The sequence below is a fragment of the Leptosomus discolor genome, chromosome 2 (assembly GCF_034619465.1).
Source record: "Leptosomus discolor isolate bLepDis1 chromosome 2, bLepDis1.hap2, whole genome shotgun sequence".
Lineage (NCBI taxonomy): Eukaryota > Metazoa > Chordata > Aves > Leptosomiformes > Leptosomidae > Leptosomus > Leptosomus discolor.
This window is the reverse complement of record NC_141392.1, coordinates 110,343,279-110,365,005: the sequence shown is the minus strand read 5'-3', so window position 1 is coordinate 110,365,005 and position 21,727 is coordinate 110,343,279. Positions and strand designations below refer to the sequence as shown.

At 36.8% G+C, this 21,727-nt stretch overlaps 1 protein-coding gene across 3 annotated transcripts in view; it reads right to left on the bottom strand.

Annotated features, from left to right (window-relative positions):
* ASAP2 (ArfGAP with SH3 domain, ankyrin repeat and PH domain 2) overlaps positions 1-21,727 on the bottom strand; it is a 91,259-nt gene that overhangs the window by 3,682 nt on the left and 65,850 nt on the right. The window contains exons 12-26 of one of the 3 annotated variants that reach the window (XM_086461563.1): positions 21,573-21,660; positions 19,661-19,709; positions 19,385-19,551; positions 17,920-18,053; positions 17,087-17,181; positions 15,223-15,412; positions 14,687-14,772; positions 14,362-14,477; positions 13,805-13,872; positions 11,843-11,956; positions 7,694-7,949; positions 5,053-5,214; positions 3,988-4,156; positions 2,225-2,292; positions 488-600 (exon numbers count right to left, since the gene is read on the bottom strand). In XM_086461563.1, coding sequence (XP_086317689.1) covers positions 488-600; positions 2,225-2,292; positions 3,988-4,156; positions 5,053-5,214; positions 7,694-7,949; positions 11,843-11,956; positions 13,805-13,872; positions 14,362-14,477; positions 14,687-14,772; positions 15,223-15,412; positions 17,087-17,181; positions 17,920-18,053; positions 19,385-19,551; positions 19,661-19,709; positions 21,573-21,660 — 1,875 coding nt within the window. Of the gene's footprint in view, positions 1-487; positions 601-2,215; positions 2,293-3,987; positions 4,157-5,052; positions 5,215-7,693; positions 7,950-11,842; positions 11,957-13,804; positions 13,873-14,361; positions 14,478-14,686; positions 14,773-15,222; positions 15,413-17,086; positions 17,182-17,919; positions 18,054-19,384; positions 19,552-19,660; positions 19,710-21,572; positions 21,661-21,727 lie in introns of all 3 variants that reach the window. The other 2 variants (XM_086461564.1, XM_086461565.1) reach the window with 2 other exon arrangements.

The following is a 21,727-nucleotide window of genomic DNA, read 5'->3' as shown; positions in this document are numbered from 1 at the left end:
GACATCTGGAAATACATCCAATGAAGTTGAGGAATGGAGTTACAGATGATCTACAAGGGACTCGCTCACCAAGCTCACCTAACAAGTGACTAACTTAGGAAGCTTAACTACCTTCAATAAGTCAAACCATACATTCTGTGGATTGTGTTGGTCACATTTAGACACGAGCAAAGAATCCATACTTCTTTTCTTTGGTTTCTCTTTGGGTTTTGTTGGGGTTTTTTTTGTTGTTGTTGGGTTTTTTTGTGTTTGTTTTTTTTTTTTAATTTAAAAATCACATACTATCATATAGAACATGCAAGAAAAGCGAAGTTTTCAGAAATATTTAGTACAAGTCACTCACATATTTAACACAGGATATAGTAGGCTTTGTATTTGTCATGATTCTCGCATTTTCTCCACAACAGAATACACTATTATGTCAACAGTGTATTTGATAGAATGTGGAAGATTTAATAAAATCAAAACCCAGATTTTGTCTACTTACTATTTGTGATTTCCTTGGCATTGGTGCTGGTGGCTGGATCTGTGCCAAAGGATTTGTTGTAGAGCCAGTTTGTGTTACCGGAATTTCGCATACAGAAGACGATTCTCCTGCTGCTAAGATAAGTGAAACAAGTAAATGTTAGGCATGCTTTAAAAAAAAAGTAAGAGTGATGATACAGATTGAAACCAAATTAATTATTCTCCCATAAGCATTTAATTTTTAATGGTTCTTTCTAAATAACCGAACAGAATTTTTCTATCATTTTCCTTACCAAAAAGGCCTCTTTTCCTAAGACAATTACCTAAGACCTTTTATACTGCAGATATGCTAAAAGAGAAAAAAGCCTATAAAATAGATGAGAGCAGAAACAAATATTGCATTTTCCCATTTTATCACTAAAGACTGTGTGCTTTTAGAACCCTTCTTTCCCTGTAAAGACCATCATTATCAAGATGCTGTATCCTTCACAAGAGACTGCTGACACAGACAGCAGACAGTCATTAGCAAATTCCCCTTGTGTATGTCAAGGGGAAATAAAAAAGAATCACAGTAAGAACTAGTGAACGTAATATATACAGTGGAAGGGGAAACTGGGTAGGAGATATTCCACTACAATCACCACAGAATCCACACAAACTTTACTTTGGACATTTCATTCAGATGACATTACTGTAGTGTCCCAAAGTAGAAGTTACTTTGAATAATGAAAAGTGCAGAATGAATAATGAACTCTGAACAATGAATTCTGTTAATTATCATGAAAAGAGCAACATCAATTTGCAATTTAAAGGGACAGTACATATCTTTAGGTTTTCAAACTAGAAACACATTTTTCTATTCTAAAATGTGTATCTGTTACCTTGTTTATAACAAGCAAACAAGAGAGTAAACTAAGTAAAGTTTTCATAATGCATCCTTTGTTTGAGTGGGGTTAGGTGAGGTTAGGAAAGCTAAAGCCCAGCTGGAATTGAGTCTGGCAAGGGATGTCAAAGACAACAAGAAGGGCTTCTCTAAATACACAGGAAAATTAGGGAAAACGAGGCCCATTGCCAATGAGACAGGACTTTGGTTACACAGGACATGGAAAAGGCTGAGGTACTGAATGCCTTCTTTGTTTCAGCCTTTATTAGCAAGACCAGTCTTCAGGAATCCCAGGTCCCAGAGACCAGGGGGAAATCTGGAGCAAGGAAGTGCAAAGTCCTGCACCTGGGGTTGAACAATATACGATGGCGGCTGCCCAGTGGGACAGCAGGGCCAGAGGCAACGAGCACAAACTGAAACACAGGAGGTGCCGTCTGAACAGCAGGACACACTTTGTTACGGGGAGGGTGACCCAGCACTGGGACAGGTTGCCCAGGGAGGCTGTGGAGTCTCCATCCTTGGGAGATACTCAGAAGCCATCCGGACACAGTCTTGGGCAACTGGCTCTGGGTGGCCCAGCTTGAGCAGAGGGGTTAAGCCAAGTAACTTCCAGAGGTCCCCCTCAACCTCAACCATTACGTGATTCTGTTTCTTAACACACGGCCTCATTATTTACATTAACTGGCCCATAACTCTGTTCATGCAGAAGAGCTTGTGGCATCAGGGCCTACACAATCAAGAAAAGAAATAACAAGAATGCTGGTACTGACTACACTTAAATGTGTAAGGTAAATTAAAAAACCCCACACTCTCCCTTAGGATGTTATAATAATGATAGCTTAATTACAACAAAATAAATCTCTAAACCACAATTACCAGTTTGTTGTAGAGACCCAAGTCCTCGAGACTGCCCTTTGTTAGTTAAGCCAGATGACTTCTCAGTCCTGTGCACAAAGTTAGAAATTCATCCATTTAAGAAACAAACAAGAACTTGAACTGCAACAGCACAGAGTATTTTCCAAATTATAAAATTCTCGTCATGTCTTCACTATATTCTGGTGACAGCTATTTGCTTCTAAAAATACTACTTTGCTTCTGTATTTCTGATTAGACCAATCACAAATTGCACTTAATTTAAACATGTAAGGCAGAAGAATAATATAGGTTCAACTACTGCAATTTGTATAAAGCAGATTTTCTTTTCCTAAGTTCCGAAGTTCCTTTCATTGCTGTTCTAAAATTCTTTGTCAAAATTATGTATCTATATTAATCTGTACATTATAGCAAGCTTCAGCAATTCGCTTCTCCCTTTTATTTAGTATGGTATATGAAATCGAAGGACTAGAAAGGGAGCTCAAAGGTCAAAGGTAGTTTACCTCTCTCATTCACAAAGGATAAACCATGTATATTATTTATCTCACATTACACATACATGCCCCTGTATCTTTTAACTATCTAAGTTTGTATAAGCTGAACTCTGCCAAATTTTCAATGTTGCAGAATCCAAAAACTTCCCAGACGAGTTACTATGATATTTCTCTATGCTTACTTTTGGAAAGCTTTCCCTAATGTCTAACTACATTATTCTTGCCACAACTTACAACAAAAGTTTGAGCCCTCCTAAGATGTAAAAAGCAATGACATAATGCAACACTTTGTACATTTCTGAAGATGCATCTATGCTACAATTTCTTTTTTAAAAAGGATAAGAAAATCTTATTTCTTTCAAACTTTTCTCACAGTTCACATTTTCTACACTTCTCATTGCCTTATTGATCTCCCCTGGTTTCTGCCGTGCTGTTTTGCATCTTTATTTTACTGCAGTACCCAAACCTGAACACAGTTCAGTAGTCCAGCTAAGGCATTACTGACACTGAGTCAATTGGAAGGATTAGTTCATACAGCTTGCAGGCTATAATCAAACAATAATATTTCTCTTTGACTCTTCCACAACAGCAGGAGTCGTCTGACTGACTTTTATTTATGACTCACTTTGTCCTTGCAGATCCTTCTTCTTAAGGATTTTTGCTAAACCATACTCTGTTGTTCTCCATGCTTCATTTCTGTAGTTGATTGTGAAGTACTAAGTGTTGCTTACTGTATAATATCCCTCTTCTCCCTTGACTACTACTCCAGTTTCTCAAGGCTGCTTTGGATATAACCCTGTTTTCCAGTACACTTGCCCCTCCTAACTTGTTCCTGCAAATTTAAAAACAGTATTTTCTGTTCCAGGTCTCTACTCGGGCCATGAATGAAAACACTGAATGGAACTGAACCTACGCAAAGCATGTGAACAATAAACGGCACAATCAGACATAGGATCCCATTATTTATTCTTTGTTATTCGATGAGAATTAGAAACGGAATATTCTTTATGGCTTCTTATTTCCATCACAGCTAAACATTCTGTAGATATTCTGCAAGTCATACAATCTTAAATCACCAGGCTGTCTTGTTTTTACTGTGAGAATCCTTGTAATCTGTTCCCTTAGTGTCTGCCTTCTGCTCATTCCCATGCTCTAGAACACAACTGGCAAAAGTACACATGCTTTATAGATGACTTGCATGTTACACACCTTAAAACTGAAAAGTTATTAATAATTATGAAGTATATTGAATACTAAAATGACATAAGTTACCCAGGAATAGGCTTTCTTTGAGAGATTCTACTAGGAGGTTGTGGGGGCAGTGGTGGTGGGGTTGGCTTAGTTTGAGGAGGAGCTGGTTGCTGTTTAGATTGCTGGTTCAAAGCTTCTATAATGCTGGCTGTCTTTGCCACGGGAGGTGGTGGTGCTGGAGAAAGCACATCTATAGAAGAAAGTTAGAAGGTGAAACAGAATTAAATTTCTATTTACCATTTTGTTTCTTGGGTTCTCATCAGGGGTTTTCCTGTTACAGGATCTACCCACACATCCAAGAAAAATGCTTTACTACATAGTAATTAGTAGTCAATAACTTAAATGGAAAGCAATCCTTCCATTGGAAGGAGGACCTCTTTGGAAAGAGGTTTACCTTGTGTTCCACCTAGTCAAGGTCAGACAGCTCACAAGTACTTCAATTCATTCAAGCATTAAAGCACAAGCAAAGAAAATTCTTACCGGTCAGTCATATTCTGAAAACAGTAGATCAGAATATATTTAATAAAGTGCTAATATTGTTTGCTCTATTGAGGCCTTTAGCTTGTGTTTTGTGGAAAAGTAACTGAGAAATTTTATTTAGAGGAATTTCTTTTCTCAAAATCCTGTTACGGTTAACATCTAACTAACTTCACATTAGGTTTGGCAATTAACTAAAATTTCTATTGAATTCCTGAAACCACCACAACAGCAGCTGGCAACGCATTAAAACATCTTTTCGAATTCCTATGGTCTGCAAGAAATCAAGCATAATGTGGAGACACAGCATCATGCCTACATGTAACACTCACCTTTACAACTAGTGAGAAATGCAGCATTGAAACTGTAGATATCAAGCAAAGAGCTCTTTAGCTCTAATAACAAACAGTATTTCCTGTCGACCCTGCGCTACACCATACAGTCCTCACTGGAACGTCAGAGAAGATAGTTCATACAAAGTTACTGGATGGGAACAACAGGCCAAAGCTACAGTCACCAAAAGAGGAAGTATGAGTTGTGGAAATGGAAAAATAAGCCAACTATGATTAGATACAGCAGAAGGGAAAACAGGGGAAAGTGGAAACATACTTGTAGATGTTACACGCAATGGCGGCACAGGGGGATGAATAGCTGGTGGATCTGATGAAGACCTCTGCCTGCTTATACTTTCCACTCCTAAAGAATTTGTCTTCCACATTGCATTAGATGAAGAAATTGTCTGAATACCACTGCCAAGAACTGAAGGCTGAACTAAAAAGAGAGGAAAATACTGTATTATTGTTATTGCTTACCCTAAGCACAAAGTGTTAATATTCACACCCGTGCCTTTAAAAATGGTGCCGCTAGACCACTATATTCAGCAACAGGTACCACTGCCATCCTGCTGGAATGCCAGAGCAGAAATCAGAGTCTGGTGCAAAAAATTACATAGAAGTTTCCGGGTGAAGTCTTACTAACACTTCACCTAAGTAAAATTTGTCTTCAGTCATTACTTTGAAGTATGTCAACACTTGAAAAAGCAGAAGTTTCTCCACAAGAAGACAGAAGGCAAGTCTTGCTACCTTCTTTAATCCCTGACTGATAGCTGTAATCTTCTCAGGTACTGCAAGAAAAGGACCTCACTCTCCCATGAGCATTAGCAGACACTGCTGACTCAAAGCAAAACATCAGTTTTGACTTGGAATTGACATAAAACTGTAATACTGAATTTCACCCAAACAAGAAGCTATCATAACTAATCATGAATCAGTTATAAAGTACAACTTCTTCAGGGTCTCCTAAATGACTCAATTTAGGCTGAAGAGCTGCCTTCCCATTTCATAAAAACACACTATAGGTTTTCTTCATAAAGCCAGTATTTTGCACATATTATGCCACTTCTCCCTACTCAGCACATGAGCACCATATTAAGAAAAGATGAAACAGAGTAAGGTATGAAAAAAATATTAGGTTGTAGGGGAAAGCATAAAAGGCTCAGAAGACCTGGAGAACAGCCTAAAGTTAAGAGGATAAAGGAGTAATAACACACCATAAGCATAACACCAACAACATCAGCAATCAACAAGAAGCTAAGACTGATGATACTATTATAGCTTTTAACTAAGAATACAAAATAATAGGCTAATACTTTGCTAGAGTAAAGAACATGAGCTAACAATCTAAGCCAGGCAGCATGCTTTCTTGGCGTGAGTTGCACTATAGCGGTGCCAAGAAGTCTGGGGTTGTGAATGAAATTAAAATGACACTCTTTGAAAAGTGTCGTTTAATAAAGGGCAAACAGTGGGTGAAACAGTATGGTTGGCCATGATTAAAATAGTATAAAATGGTAAAACAGTCTTTTTAACTATCCAATTGTATTACTAACTTAGAGATAGAATCTAACAGTTAAACAGACTCAAACTCCTTGGGTGAATTTTCCTGTTTGGTGGGGGAAACATTCCTTTCCATCAAGTAATAAAGTGTCTAGATATTAAGCTTAGACTTCATGCAAAAATGTTAGATGAAAGGAATCCCACTTTGGTTCTGCTGCTAAACTTCCCCCAGTCTCATGCTATACTTTTTAAATAACGCAATATTGTTCTATTGTTCTCAGTTTTTTCGCCCCAAAATAACATACGTTAATCTGACTTTTATACTGCAGCCATTCCTGTAAGACCATTAACTGACTCGTATTACATAGATGTTCAATTTACCACCTCAGACACAATCACTGGTGTACGGAGTCCTGCATTCTGACCTCTGCACAGGGCTCCCAAAGGCAGAAGCCACTCATGTACGCCTAGAACATTCCCCACTCATATCTCCTCTTACGGAGCCTGAATAACAGCACCGTAGAAAATCATGTCTTTATATATGTCATTTTTCTTGAATTGAACTTTACAACAATATAGCATCCATGAAAGCTGCTGGATTAATAAAAGTATAAAACCATGAAACACACCAAACACGTACCGTACAAAGGGGACCTATACAGATTTTCTCTATGCATCTTTAATGTGATGCAAACATTATACATGAAGATAAGAATGAAATTCACAGAGCAGCTTTAATGATAGATTTTGAAAGAACACCACCCTTCTGAACCAGGATGAGACACGTGCATTTTACACTGTTCTGCTGACCAGGTTATAACCAGTAATTGGCAGTTACATTTTCAGTAAGCTACCAATTCTCTAAAATCATACAGTTCTCCACATCACGACACTTACACTTTTACTTCAACAACTTTGAAGCACATATTTATTAAGAGAAGACTTTGCAAGGTTAAAAGTTCTCACGTTCTGCATACACTCTCCATTCTCCCAGGTATTAAACAATTTTCCACAACAGCCAAATGCTATTGAAAGTGTACATTTAAATTGAACTCTGAGAACGACATCCTTAAAAAGCAGAAGTATGAAAAGATGGACTAGAACAACAACAACAAAAAAAAATTGCTGAACTAAATTGACTACAACCCTCATTTTAATAAATTGGTTAACTCTATTGAGGTTACCTGGGCAGTGTTTTACCAAACACTATTGTGCACTTTCTTGCAGATACACTGAAAATCAAACTCAGAAGAGGTTGAGCAGATTCACTTCAAGTATATAAAATGAAGTCATCAATAAACTGTTCCAATACTTACCTGTGCAAAATAACTGTAAAAGAAAACCTAAAAATGTAGTAATAAAAAAAGTGTTATGATCCCATTCTTCTAACACATAACGCGATTTTCCAGTGTTAGTACCTTTGCCAATATTCCTTGGAGGTAGAGGAGGTGCACTACTTGTAACAGGAACTGCAGGCTGAATGGGAGGTGGACTGCCACTGAGTATTGCTCCGTATGTTTCATTCTGTAATATGCTTGGCATAAATCCTCTTTGCTTATCCTTAGCAATGTTCGCTGCATCTCTTGCCAAGGATGCTACATTAGGCTGAAGTTGGTTGGATCCAAGCTGATAGAAGCTGACAGGCCTGTCCTCTCTCCGATTGGGACTAGGTTGCTTGAACACAATAACAGAAGTACTCGCTGGTACCACATCAGTTGTACTCATTTTATTTATTAGTTGATAGAAAGTTATTAGTTTCTAGAACGGAAAAATGGCTGCTAAAATGCATTTTTGTTGCTTTTAACATGTAATCTAAAACCTACATTCTGCCCTCTTCAAGACAAAGTATGTGCACATTAACAAAAAAAGATTAAACGCGAACGGCATTTCAAAACAATTATCATTTTCTCCTGTGGTATACTTCTGTAGGATAATACTGTATCCTTATATACAGAGGATTATAGTCCTATAGCTAGTCAATATCGATATTCAGATTGGATCAAGTAAAGTTTCCCTGCATCCAAATACTAGGCAGTATTTTTAAAAGTAAATGAACAACTGAAGATCCTAAGCCTCATAGGAAGTTCCACTGTGTTAGATATCAAACAGATGATCGTAATATTAAAAACTGGACACAACTGTATCCAAGTATTCTACCTGCAACTCAGCCTACAACAAATTAGGAGCCAAAAATCTCAGGAACTGTTTTAGCTCATTAATATTGCTGGACAAGTTTGGGAGATTACTTTAGTTGGCAGCTGGGATGGAACATTGCTCATCCCATGCACATTATCAAATGAGATCTAATTAGTTGTCTTTGAGATTTACAGCAAGTCATCTGCTTGCTATGCACATTTAGCATTATTTTTCCTGTTTCAACAGCAAGCATAGTAATTACTGTTATCAAATGATAATTAAAATAGCTGGAGTTAAAAATTCATGTGGCTAGTACAGGAATGGGTTGTAACAATCCACAGCTCGAAGAGCATAAATATGCCTTTAGAAATACACTTAGATAAACACGTCACTGATATACTGTCTGTATATGAAATTAAAATAACCATTTATAGTAATAGCATTTAGGCAGAATAAAGATTTATACCAACAGTATCACAAATAAGCAATCAATTTTCCTCATAATATATTCAATGCTTACTCTGGATTGATCATGTAGGGCCTTTAGACATGTTATAGCACAGCATTATAGTTCAGATTTATCAGAATGATGTATGTGACAGCCAGATGCATTAATCTCTACCTTTACTTTGGCTTAACAGCCTTACTCCTCACTGGCTGACACTCTCCATTCCCTGACCTCTCCACTGCCCTGGTTCTGGTAGTTGTTTCAGCCCACACTTGCTTCTGCTTTCCAAGCCAGCAGAAAACTCTTTTTGTTTTGTTGATTTAGCTTTTCACTGGTTTACCAAACTGAAACAGCCCAATACAGGGACAAGCGTGTGCCAGAATGGAGGCAGAATATGAGGTAGGACCAGGCAGCCGGGGTGTCTTAGCCTTCTTTTAGGTTAGACTCTCCTTATATGAAAAATTCTGGACTAAAAGAACTTCAATTTCAGACACGACCTTTTCTGACAAAGATTACAAAATCCATTCAATTGCTGTACCAGAAAGACAAACCTAATAGCTTGACATCTATAAACAGGACTCTGATGCGATCCTAAGCAACAGCAGTTTTCACCAGTGCATTCAATGTAGTCACAGACACTAGTCTGTGATTAATAGTCCTTAATCTCCTTTCAAAAGTCCCTGTAGTATAAGCCTATTAATAGTGGGCAGTGAAGTAGCAGTTTCATTACTTTAGCCTCACTGCTGAGTAGGAGAGAACTTCCTATACAAGATGGAGCTCAGGGACTAGCCAAAAAGAGAACGCTCAACTGCAGAAGGCAGCTGGCAAGAAGGAAGGAAGGAAGTGAATGAAAAAACAGATAAAAAATACAAATTTAGAGTGTTCCAGAAAAGGATTTGCTAGATATCTAGTTGTAAATTTCCCAAAAGGTTTTACAGCTGGAAAAAAGAAATCTCTAAGAGAGATTACAGAAAGTTTCAAGACACTTTATCAAAAAGGTCATCATTACTGCCGTTATTATCTGAATGGTGATACACCACACAGGAATACATAAATACTGAGATATAATATGAAAGCCCACCCAGAAAACTGGATTTAGCAGCTCACAGATTCCAGATTCTTGCACAGATACCAAAATTCTCAAGAAAAATCTTAAGAAAAGCCTCAGAAGGTAGCAATTGTGCTTTGAAAGGGATGGCTTGTGACACATTCTTCGCTCTTTGTTGCTAACTAGCTCAAGTCAAGCACCAGAGGTAATAGTGTTCTTGGACTAAAGAGAGACAGGGCATGGGGAGAAGAATCCTATGCAGACAAGATCTTGCAAAAATGGTACGTTGCAAGAGAGAAGACATTGATGTCAAAATTAGTCTCCAAAACATTAAGGCAATTCAATGGTCTAATGACCTAGGATTTGTAAAGACATTCTGTGAAGGCAAAGAAAATCAATCTATGACTGTCAGGTTTTAAACCCAACACACGAGATCTGGTTTTATGTTATTAATTAAGTATTAGCAATTCATGCCCCAGCTGAGATGGCAGACTTTGCAAGAGAAATATTAAAATGCTAAAAATTGAAGGAAGAAAAAAGTTAAATTTCATTATCCAGAGGAGAAAGGGGTTTTTGCTAGTCACTTTCAAGAGAAAAAAAAGGTTGTGCTAACATCTGAAGATTAACTAATATAAAGCCTATTATGTATTCCTTGCACTCTATAAAGGAAGCAGAAAAGGCATAACCAATTATAACACCACACACACAGAAAGAACAAAAACATATGTTCAATACTTATGTGGAATGCTTCAAATTATGAAAGTTTCAGAATGTCATTAGTATTTAGGAGCCTATACATCATTTCAAATTACTTGGCCCCTAGAAATCCAAGCTATTTTTAAAGTGTTGTTCTTAAAAACACAGTAGTTCCCTGTCTCTATGTCTAGGTGCTTAAATACTTTTTGAAGTTGGTCCCTAAGTTGGGAAATAAATTCTGAAAATGCAATGAAGTTCCTATGCTACTGGAATACTTTGTAATATGACAATCCTTGGAGATGTTTAGGCTGATATTAGGAAGAATTTCTTTACTGAAAGGTCGTCAGGCATTGGAATAGGCTGCCCAGGGAGGTGATGGAGTCACCATCCCTGGAGGTGTTTAAGGGATGGGTAGATGTTGTACTTAAGGACATGGTTTGGTGGTGTTGATAGAGCTAGGACAAAGGTTGGACTCAATGATCTTGAAGGTCTCTTCCAACCAAAACTGTTCTATGACTCTATGATTCTATTCAAAAGCCATCTGGACATGGCCCTGGGCAACTGCCTCTAGGTGATCCTGCTTTAGCAGGAGGGTTGGAGCAGATGACCTCTAGAGGTCCCTCTCAACCTCAACCATTACGTGATTCTGGATCTAATAGCACCACAACACCACCAGAAATTTCAGGTATGAAAAGGGAGAAAACCAAAAATATTTTTAAGTGAAGATTCAGAATTAAGACCCTACTTTGCTATTAAAGGATGTAGCTTATTTAATGGACAAGTTAAGTTCCACTGAAGACAAGCCAATGCATAAACTGTTCCAAAATTAAAGCCATCGACTAGGGCTGTTTCACAAACATGAGGAGATACTATAAGGTGCCTGTCTTTGTAAAGGCAATTTTCCTAGCGCCTGTTAGTTCTGCTTCATGATCAGCAGATCTAAATATTCCTGATGTATTGAAACAAACTTTTGACTCCATAAAAAACAAGATATGTCATCTGGCTAATCATAATGCGATCATCACCACGTGGTTGTATGTTTTATACCTTATACTGAAGAGGAATGAGAAGACAAATTATAATTTAAGGAACCAAAATTAAAGCTACTACATTTTACTACAGAACTTTATTTCATAGTGTTTTCATATCCATTGTAAAAAGTTGTGTTATTCAAATCATTATGAACATAATGCTTACACATATATGCCTACAGAAAAATAATAATGTGTTGATACAAACCTGCAGCTTTTCATCCACATCATCATCACTTTCATCCAGATCTTCATGGAGTAACCGCCATTCATATTCCACGTGAACATGAGAATTAAACCTCCCAGACAGTGCTTGAGTAAGCTAAGGGAAAAAAAAAAAATGACTGTTGACAACTATGTTACGTGCAGTATTTATTTTAAAACAACATATTTAAAACCAAAGAAAAACTACATATAGAAGGAACCTTGGTTTCTAAGTATAAATATTACTTTTATTTTAAAAACAGACTTCAGCAATCTGGAAAGTTTCTGCACTGGGGTAAGTTTAAAGAATTAAGCTCTGCGACCAAATACAACAAATAAATCAAAAGCAACTAGGCTTCCCATTAACCATCGTAGGTCCATTCTCCGTTTTCTGACAATAAGCCCTACATCCTATTTGCTTTGATTTCGAAATTGAAAGTCAAAGAAATTAACTGCAGTGGCAGTTTTTTTAAATCAGACTCACTTATCAAGAAGCCTTGACCCCACTAATCCATTTTTCTTGCTTACTAAAGGTAGTGATGGTAGCCAACTTCTCTTCATAGAATCACAGAACTTTTTGGGTTGGAATAGACCTTTAAAGATCATCTAGTCCACTCCCCCCTGCCATAGGCAGGGACATCTTCGACTCGATCTGGTTGCTCGAAGTCCCATCCAACCTAACATAGAGCACTTCAAATGATGGGGCATCCACAACTTCTCCAGGCAACAAGAAAATGGCCTTCCTCCATGGCCTTCACCCATAAAAAGTACTTTGGTGATTAGATTTCAATGAGATGTCAGGCACTTACACAGAGTCAAAGAATCACTTCGGTTGCAAAAGACGCTTAAGATCATCAAGTCCAACTATTAATGTGGCACTGCCAAGCCCACCACTAAACCATGCCACTAAGTGCTACATCTGCACATCTTTTAAATACCACCAGGGATGGTGAATCAACCACTTCCCTGGGAAGCCTGTTCCAATGTTTGACCACTCTTTCAGTAAAGAAATTTTTCCTAATGTCCAATCTAAACTTCCTCTGGAGCAACTTGAGGCTGTTTCCCCTCACCCTATCACTTGTTACTTGGGAGAAGAGACCAACCCCCACCTGCCTACAGCCTCCTTTCAGGTAGTTGTAGAGAGAGATAAGGTCTCCCCTCAGCCTCCTCTTCTCCAGACTAAACAACCCCAGGTCCCTCAGCCGCTCCTCACAAGACCTGTTCTCCAGACCCTTCACCAGCTTCATTGCCCTTCTCTGGACACGCTCCAGCACCTCAATGTCTTTCTTGCAGTGAGGGGCCCAAAACTGCACACAGTACTCAAGGTGCGGCCTCACCAGTGCCGAGTACAGGGGCACGATCACCTCCCTGCTCCTGCTGGCCACACCATTGCTGATACAGGCCAGGATGCTGTTGGCCTTCTTGGCCACCTGGGCACACTGCTGGCTCATGTTCAGCCGGCTGTCAATCAACACCCTCAGGCCCTTTTCTGCTGGGCAGCTCTCCAGCCACCCACCCCCAAGCCTGTAGCGCTGCATGGGGGTTGTTGTGACCCAAGGGCAGCACCCGGCACTTGGCCTTGTTGAACCTTATATAGTTGGTCTCAGCCCATTGATCCAGCCTGTCCAGATCCCTCTGCAGAGCCTTCCTACCCTCGAGCAGATCAACACTCCTGCCCAACTTGGTGTCATCTGCAAAATTACTGAGGGGATCTTACTTCTGTACCTGGGACTAATAGCTCAAACAGTATCATCCCCTGGCCCCAAGAAGTTTAGCATTTCCAAAGCATCTAAAAAGAAACATACTTTTCTTCTTAAAAGCATATAACTGACAGAAGCACGTAACTATTTCTAATGCAACTATTCTGTCTGGAATATACTCGTTGAATATTCAATTTAAACTGCTAAATATTCAGACACAATTTTGCCTATAAATGCACAAACACACAGGAAGATGCACCACTTACCAACTCTTCACAGTGAGTATGTTTTAAACGTTTAGCTATATCGAGTGGCGTCTCTCCTGATTCATTAGCTACATTACAGCAAGAAAAGAAAGTTATGATGAAACATGTCACTATTAACATGTCCATTACTAAAGATCAAGACAAACCTGCAGGTACATAGTGAAGTACTACACCAACACAATCTAAAATTCATCTCTTTCCCTCATATGTAGGCCTAACTCATACCAATCCTCTGAACATAACAAGCAGTATCAACTCAACATGCCATATATACAGAATGATAGCTATGAAATGGCAGCATACAATTAGCCACAAGACATCAGTTAAAAATCTTGGTACGTACTTATCTAAATTTGTTTAAAAAACAAGTGTAATGTATAAGTCAATTTTAAACTTGAAATAAAGAGTGAATATTGATTTTTTTTTTAAATAATGAAGACTATATTCACAGGTTATTACGACAAACAACTGAGGAGAAAATGCACTTACTCCACCTTCACTGTTTCTTATCTGAAGCAGTGACAAATACAAAATTGAAGTACACATTACCCTTTTACCTATTTCAATAGAAGCCTTCCCTCTCAGCAGCAGTTTGAGGCACTCAACGTTGTCCGTCAGACAGCAGTAATGCAGGGCTGTGCTACCTTTACATGTTTGCTTATCTAGATTGCCACTATTGGAGTACAAGAAAGAAGAAGAAAGCTGATTATACTTAGTTTCCTACCCTATATTAATAAACCTCTCTCATTACAATATTTTCAAAGAATAAAATTACATTTGCAAATCCTAGAATTAGTTTTAATATTTGTATTCATTTAGTATTTGTATTACTTGACATAAAAGCAGTATCAATAATATTTTAATAGTTTTCTTTACACTTACCTGTTCTGCACTAAAAAGTCAACTATATGAAGGGATGTTCGATCAACTGACCTAACAGCAAGATGAAGTGCTGTTTCGTCTTGCTCCTAAGAATAAAACAAAAGAACACGTTTGTTTCTTCTGATCTACAGAGAAGCAGAAATTTTATTAAGACATAAATTAGATCAATTAAAATATTTAATTTCAAAACATTCAGACATGCTACCACATTAAAACATCTCTTGTGAAGACTTCTATTGCTTCCCTTTCATTCTGCTAAAGTAAACAAACAAATGGTTGAACACAAATAGAATATTGAATGATTTAATGTTTAATGTTTTAATATATTTAAAATAGGATATTATTTGGAAATAATTTTAGATTAAACTACTGAATATCTTATTTTGTTGTTGTTAAATTACAGTATTAAAAGGACAAGTGTTCAGAAAAGTGTTTCAAATCTTATCTTCAAATAAGAAAAAAAAAATAGTCCTTCTTATTTAATGAAAACATATTGCAGTTATAACAATTTCTTGAATAAAATTTACAACACTTACGTGGCCATTGGCCAGTGGAATTTTTTCTGTGAGATCCACACCGTCAGCATATACTTGGACTAATCCAAGAATGTCTCTTGATTTGACTGCTTCACAAAGAGCATGCAATTTAGCTGCATTGTCAGCATGCTTTTTCCTTGCATATTTTCTCTCAATATACTTGGCAGTAATATAATCTTTTCTTGCATTCCTAAAATTGAATATAATTTACTTCTATAACTTTTAGCAGAAGATACACATTAGAATTTCCATAAATACATGGCAAGTCATTTGAAACAAAATCTGGGAAAGACTATTTCTTATTCATTATGATAATTTTTCTTTTTAAATATGCATGTAAGACATGCAGTCTTGTATTTCCAGTATGAAATGTAGCTACAGAAGATGAATCAAATATCCAGTATGAAGACAGACCATGAATTTTCCCTTCTGAACTCTGGTGTGAAACAGAGATCAAGATTACCCAGCTCTATGTACAGAAGATACATCAAAGCATCATAATGCTGGTTTGCTAATAGCAGCGTTGCAGGTTTATGTTGACCTGACTCGTACTTTTACACATGTTGGAAAAGGACGGAAGGCAGAGGATACAAAAATCTGTCTTATACCTCTGCACAGACTATCCAGGCCTTGGATCTGTATTCCCAGCAGTGAGTATGTTCTGTAAAGCAACTCTTCACCACAACTGTAAAATGGAGGATGTAGTGGAGCTTCTAGTTTGCCTCTCAACTGAGGTGAAAACTTAGTAGACTTGTATCAGCACGAGTTATCACTTTTGCTACTAACAAATAACTACTCCTCTTCCCATGACAGCAAGACAGGAGCCCAAAGGCATAACTCCTTACCAGCTCTTGGGATGTGCACAACATTGCACAGAAGACAGTTAACAAAGCCGTACTTTATCATCTATATAATGTGCAAAAGAAAAAAAGTCCAAATAATAATAATTTGAATCAATGGATAGCTCTTGTTCCTAAAGCATAAGACAGTATTCCTTCATAGTTTTTAAAGTGTCTGTCTTCAGGTTCTTGTTTCATTAAAGAAGGACCAAATTTCATATGTAGATGTATCAAACAAACTGATTTTTTAAAAATATCAATTTTTAGAAGTCTTCTTACGTTATTGATTTAGCATTCAGTAAAATTATTAGTAATTTTTATTATTGATACTCTTGTATTATTATTGATAGTGGTACTTTAAAATTATTTAAACTGCATTGTTTAACATTGGTTCTGTCTGAATGGTGAAAGTCCAAATAACGTAAAATCAGCTTCACCAAAGCCAATTCTTCTGGGTTTGTTTGTGCATCATTTACTAGCTCTTTTACGATGGAGTAGTATCCAGCCAAGTAGGCAGCTGTCCTTGCTGCGTCTCTGCCATCACTGTTCAGTGTTTTCAAGGAATTCAGTTAAATGTTCTTTCTCTGTTCCACACAGTTACAGACTTAAGTCCCAGGTGTAGTTCCGAAAACACTAGGTGTCCAGTATCTTTCAGGTCAAATGTGTACCTTATTCCTATTTCTATTTTGTGTTTAAATAGCACAAAATTAATAGCTTTGTTTTTAATTCCCACCCTTGTGTGTCTTTAAAATTCCCAACAAGTCATGTTTGTTTCTGTTCCATAAATCATGATTCAGAGAGTTGGTAAGATAATCCTTACTATTAAGGGAAGGTACAATCAGATAAAGTTCAATAAAAACAGACATGCAAAGCATCAGAAAAAAGGTTTATTCCTTGGCTCTAAGGCTATATATAAGACATTACATATCTTCCATGGCCTGCTGGTGCAAACTATAATGGCACAACCCATTAGCAATATTAAATTAAATGCCTGCGTTTTTCAGGAGTAGTGGCTCTGTACTTACATATCGCTGCTTGGATTAGGTTTGACTGTCTCATCACATGGCAGACAGAATTCCATAATCTCATTAAACCCTGCATTCCCAATATTCTTTGCAAGCTGTCAAAAAAAAAAAAAAAATCCACAGCTCACTTAATAAAATGTATTTGCCACGGACATGCTAGTGGGAAGACAAGGGAAAATGGGAGTTGGGACTTTTTGTTTCCGATTCTTGTTCTGCTACTATGTCAGTGATCATGAACAGATTAGGCGCCTTTTTAGATGTCAGTTTTCAGCTGGGATTTAATACGCGAACAAGTAACTGCAGAATAATCCATCAAGACACCAGTTCATAGAATAAATGAAAAATACTTTGTGCTGGGTAAGAACACACATATGAACTGTCACAGAGCAGCTGATGGTAACTTCTTTGTGTAAAAAAACTGAATACATTTTCTTCCTTTGAGGACTAAAGTTCTCTTCTAAAATAATGCTAAATTATTAATGGGATAAGTATTCGTGAAGTCCTTCAATTTTTAATCTGAGAGGCACATTTATATGCCAAACAGCTGTGTCCTTTTAAAAAAGCAACCAAGGGTAAAAAGACTTGGAATCACAAAAACGATGAAGCCTCAACTAATCTGAATTTTAAGATCAGGCAAAGTGTCCAGTAAGACACTATGTTCCAGGAGGTTCCCTTAAACTTTAAGAATCAAGCTTTCTTCAATTATTTCTTCAATATTTATCTAGAGGCAATTTTCAGGATTGGAACAACGTATTGTTAAAATGACAAAAATATACTTGTGTTGCAAATATTTTATAGTAACATTTTTAAGTTAGTAAAAGCAATTTGATTACCAAAAGTTCAGATGTTCCCAGCACATCTAATGTAAGCGATTGCATTCTGGAATAGTGAACACCAAGCTCTCTATGGATTCCTGAGCATTCAATGCAAGTTAGAATTCCCAAATTTGTTGAAAGCCAGGTAGGATCTGAAACAGAAAGAGCCCACAGAATTGAGATTTATTCAGGTAATTATTTCGTTCTAGAAAATGTAGCACACAGAAATGAAATTCTGTAAAATAACTTTCCTGTAGACGAATTATCAGTCCTTCGAATTTATGTCTTTACATTTACTCTGTTGGGAAATACAAACCAGGATTTTTTTAATGGCAAAAGGAGTGAAGTTGCAATTTTTTATTTTTTTTTTTTAAAGGACATTGCTCTCCAAGGGAGCTGCTCAAACAGCCCAGTTTATTATTCTCCACATGGCTTTCAGGAACTGCATTTTTCCATCACCAATATAATGGTGTCACATTCTCCACTGGGGATTAGAGCTACAGTTCAAATCGAAATAACAATGCCTACACGGTTGGTTATTTTTTTGTATTTCAAGTATAGACTTTAGACTAAGTGAAGCAGCAGTGATTCTGAAGTATATATACAGCACCACACTACAACAGATTCTCACATATTTCAAAGATACTAAGGCTCACCCTTCTTCTTTCATTACCCTTCCTTGTCTTTTCTCCCAGTATTTTGCATTCTTGCTGTAACATTCCCTCATCTTCCAGACAATTAATTTCTGAAGATTTAGACAGCTTAGAAATTCTTGTATTTGATAAAGGTTTGGTAGTAGCTATTTAGAAACTTCTTTAAAAACAGCAGGATTGACTCTTCCCATATTTTTATACAGTATCTATGCTGGAAGTTACTATTGATTTATAAAGTGCATACAGCTTCAGATCTGCTGTTTTTAGCTACAGTTTCAGATCAAAAAACCCTAAGTCCTGCAGTGCCTCTATAACATAAAAGGACAGAGGAAACAGCAGGACTTAAAAAATAATTTGAAGAGGATTAAAGTAGAAATTCATCGATCAACAAAACCAACACTGCAAACCATAGTCAGCAGGTGCATTCTCTTCCAAATAAGCAGAGTCTTAAGACATATTCCCTGGCTCACTCTTGAAGTCAAACATAAAAAGAAAAAAAAAGTTTATTAGGAAAATGCTGTGCAGTTTAACCTAAATCTTACATGAAATATGGGCTAATAAAATAAGTTCAATTGGTTTATATAAGCAAAAGTTACAATTAGTAAAATATGTGGGAGAAAAATAAGCTTCTTAGTAACTTTTCTTCCTACTGACAATATGGATATAGCATATCAATCTTACCAAAGTATGCAGTTAAATTGTTAGCATATTCTAATACGTGCATAATCTTTGTGAGAGAAGGAGTAAAAGTGAAAGCATAAAACATCAGCTTAAATACTCTCATGAGACACAGAATTTTTACTAATTAGAAATATGCTTAATTGAGTCACCTTGTGCTCCACAGTCACAACACACATCATTTCCAGTCATCCTCTGGACTTCAGATATAATTTCTTTTGTCAGTTCCTGCACAATATTATTTTCTCCTGTGTTATCATCTCCTTTGAATGCATTATTTAAAGCTTCCTCTTTGCTGTTTTGTAGCACAGATGTCCATCTAAAATGACAGTAATGTTTTGCTATTAAATGTTTTGCCACTTCTAAAGTTCAAGGTAACATCTCAGTAGAACACCAGGATCAAAAATAAAATTAGCAAAGTAACTCACATTTGACACTCCTGTTCATCCTCTGCTTGAAAGTGGTATGTTCTGTCGTCTGCACAATAAATAATTCACATACTGATTAAAAAAAATGATTGAAAAACTGATTTTGCAGAAATCTCTCAGAAAAATATAAAATGAATTGATGTATGACTCCTGAGCTCTCTAGTCTCATCACTGCAGTGTTGACAGGTAAAAAGTGTATTTAACAAGTTTCACTCTTACTACCTACAGTTCATTTATGTTTATACCTGTGTTTACACAAGGTGGCTTGTTCCTCCTTAAAATGTTTCCCTCAGCACTGCACTTCTATCGCATAAGCAGCAGGAGAGCATAGTAATTTTTCCATGTTCTAGATATAACCTCAGTAATCTCAAACCTAAACTTCCGCTGGGAGGGTTGGGATGTGTGAGTAAAATACAGAGAATATAGAGTCCATATTTGAGTCTATCTGTGTACACAAGAAAGATTTGAAGTTTTCAAATGAGCTCCTAAAACCACAGTAATCAAAAATGGAAAAACAAATTTGACAGACACAAAGTCCAAACTACAAACAGAATAACCCCCAAGCTGTTTCAATTAAATCAAGCTCAAAAACTTCAATTTACTACTACTTCTGTAATCCTAATCATTGTTATCATAGTGTACTATTAAAGAAAAAAGCATAACACGTTTTAAGTCTACGAAACAAATGAGATATGAAACAGTTTAATGATTGAGTTGGAGAAAAAATTAGAATAGTTGAAGAGAACAGAGGTAAAGCTACTGGCAAAAAGATTCTAGGATGAAAATTCCTAAAGTTTGAAAAATATTCAGGCAAAAAGGTATTAAAAGATAGTTTCAAACATGGTAAATATTAAGACAGTGAGGACACATAAAAGGACAGAAAGGAAAGTGCTAGGTAAAGAATAAGAGATTTTATTTTGCCATAATGCAGCAATTCAGAGTTTTTAAAAAACAATTAATGTTTTTAAACTCTATAGCAAAACTAAGTGAAAAAGTGAAGTGATCTAAGAGGCGGGTTATGCCTTGTCAAATGGTAACACTGTGATAAGCTGATATTGGGCAAAATGTGACATGGTCATCAACAAAGAAAGTGCAAAGTAAGCAGGGAAGACCACTTACTTGTGCAGAAAGGGAAAAGCTGTATATTGCATACATGAGCACTAGTCTATTAACATGAGTGGCATATCTTACAAAGATATGCTTTGTACACATAGAAAAGAACCTTAAGCTCCAAAAAGAAACAAATGAGGAATGAATTTATATTCTTCTCCCCAAATAATCTGAGATATACTTTTTAGTAATCTACTTTCACTGAGTCCATAAGTATAATACTAAATTGTCCCAGTGAGAAAACAAAGGAAACATTCTACTACACAATTCTACATCACCCCATTCAGTTCCCAAAATTACTCAGTTTTGGTGGTTTTAATACATAGACTCTTTATCTCTCCTTTATTATGAGGTAACGAAACTAAAAAAGTCTTCTGTATTTTCTTCACAGTTACATAGCAACCACCATGCTTAAATTTTAAGAAGTTTTGTCGTGGTTTAAAAGCTTCTTTTCATTTTGTACTGAAGTCGTGGCTTTTCAAGACGCTCAGCTATGACATTTTCAATGTATGTGATGTCAAGGCAAAAATATTGTTACTGTATTGTAAGGTAGTAAAAAATGGTAGAGCAAGAAGCAGGAAAGTCAGCTTTCAAAATAAGTGGTTTTCCAAAGAAATAGGTGCGGTTAGTCACGCTACCCTAAAGTAAGTGAAATGGTAAACTGTCACAGGAAGGGCATTTTATAAAGGGAAGCATTCTACAACTGCAAAAGTGTTTAAGTGGATTACTGACACATTTACAGAAATAATGCAAAATTCTTTGATATTAGCTGCAAGTAAAAAGACCTAAACAACAAACCTACGTGATATGAGGTCAAAACATTTTTTCTCCTCTGGGTTTGTTTTCACTTGGCAGGTTAACAGATTGAGCTTTGCTGGAGGTCGGTTAGCCTATTTGAAGATAAAACATACACATTTTAGTATATTGATACTGACTGAGCCCTGCAGTCTGAAAACA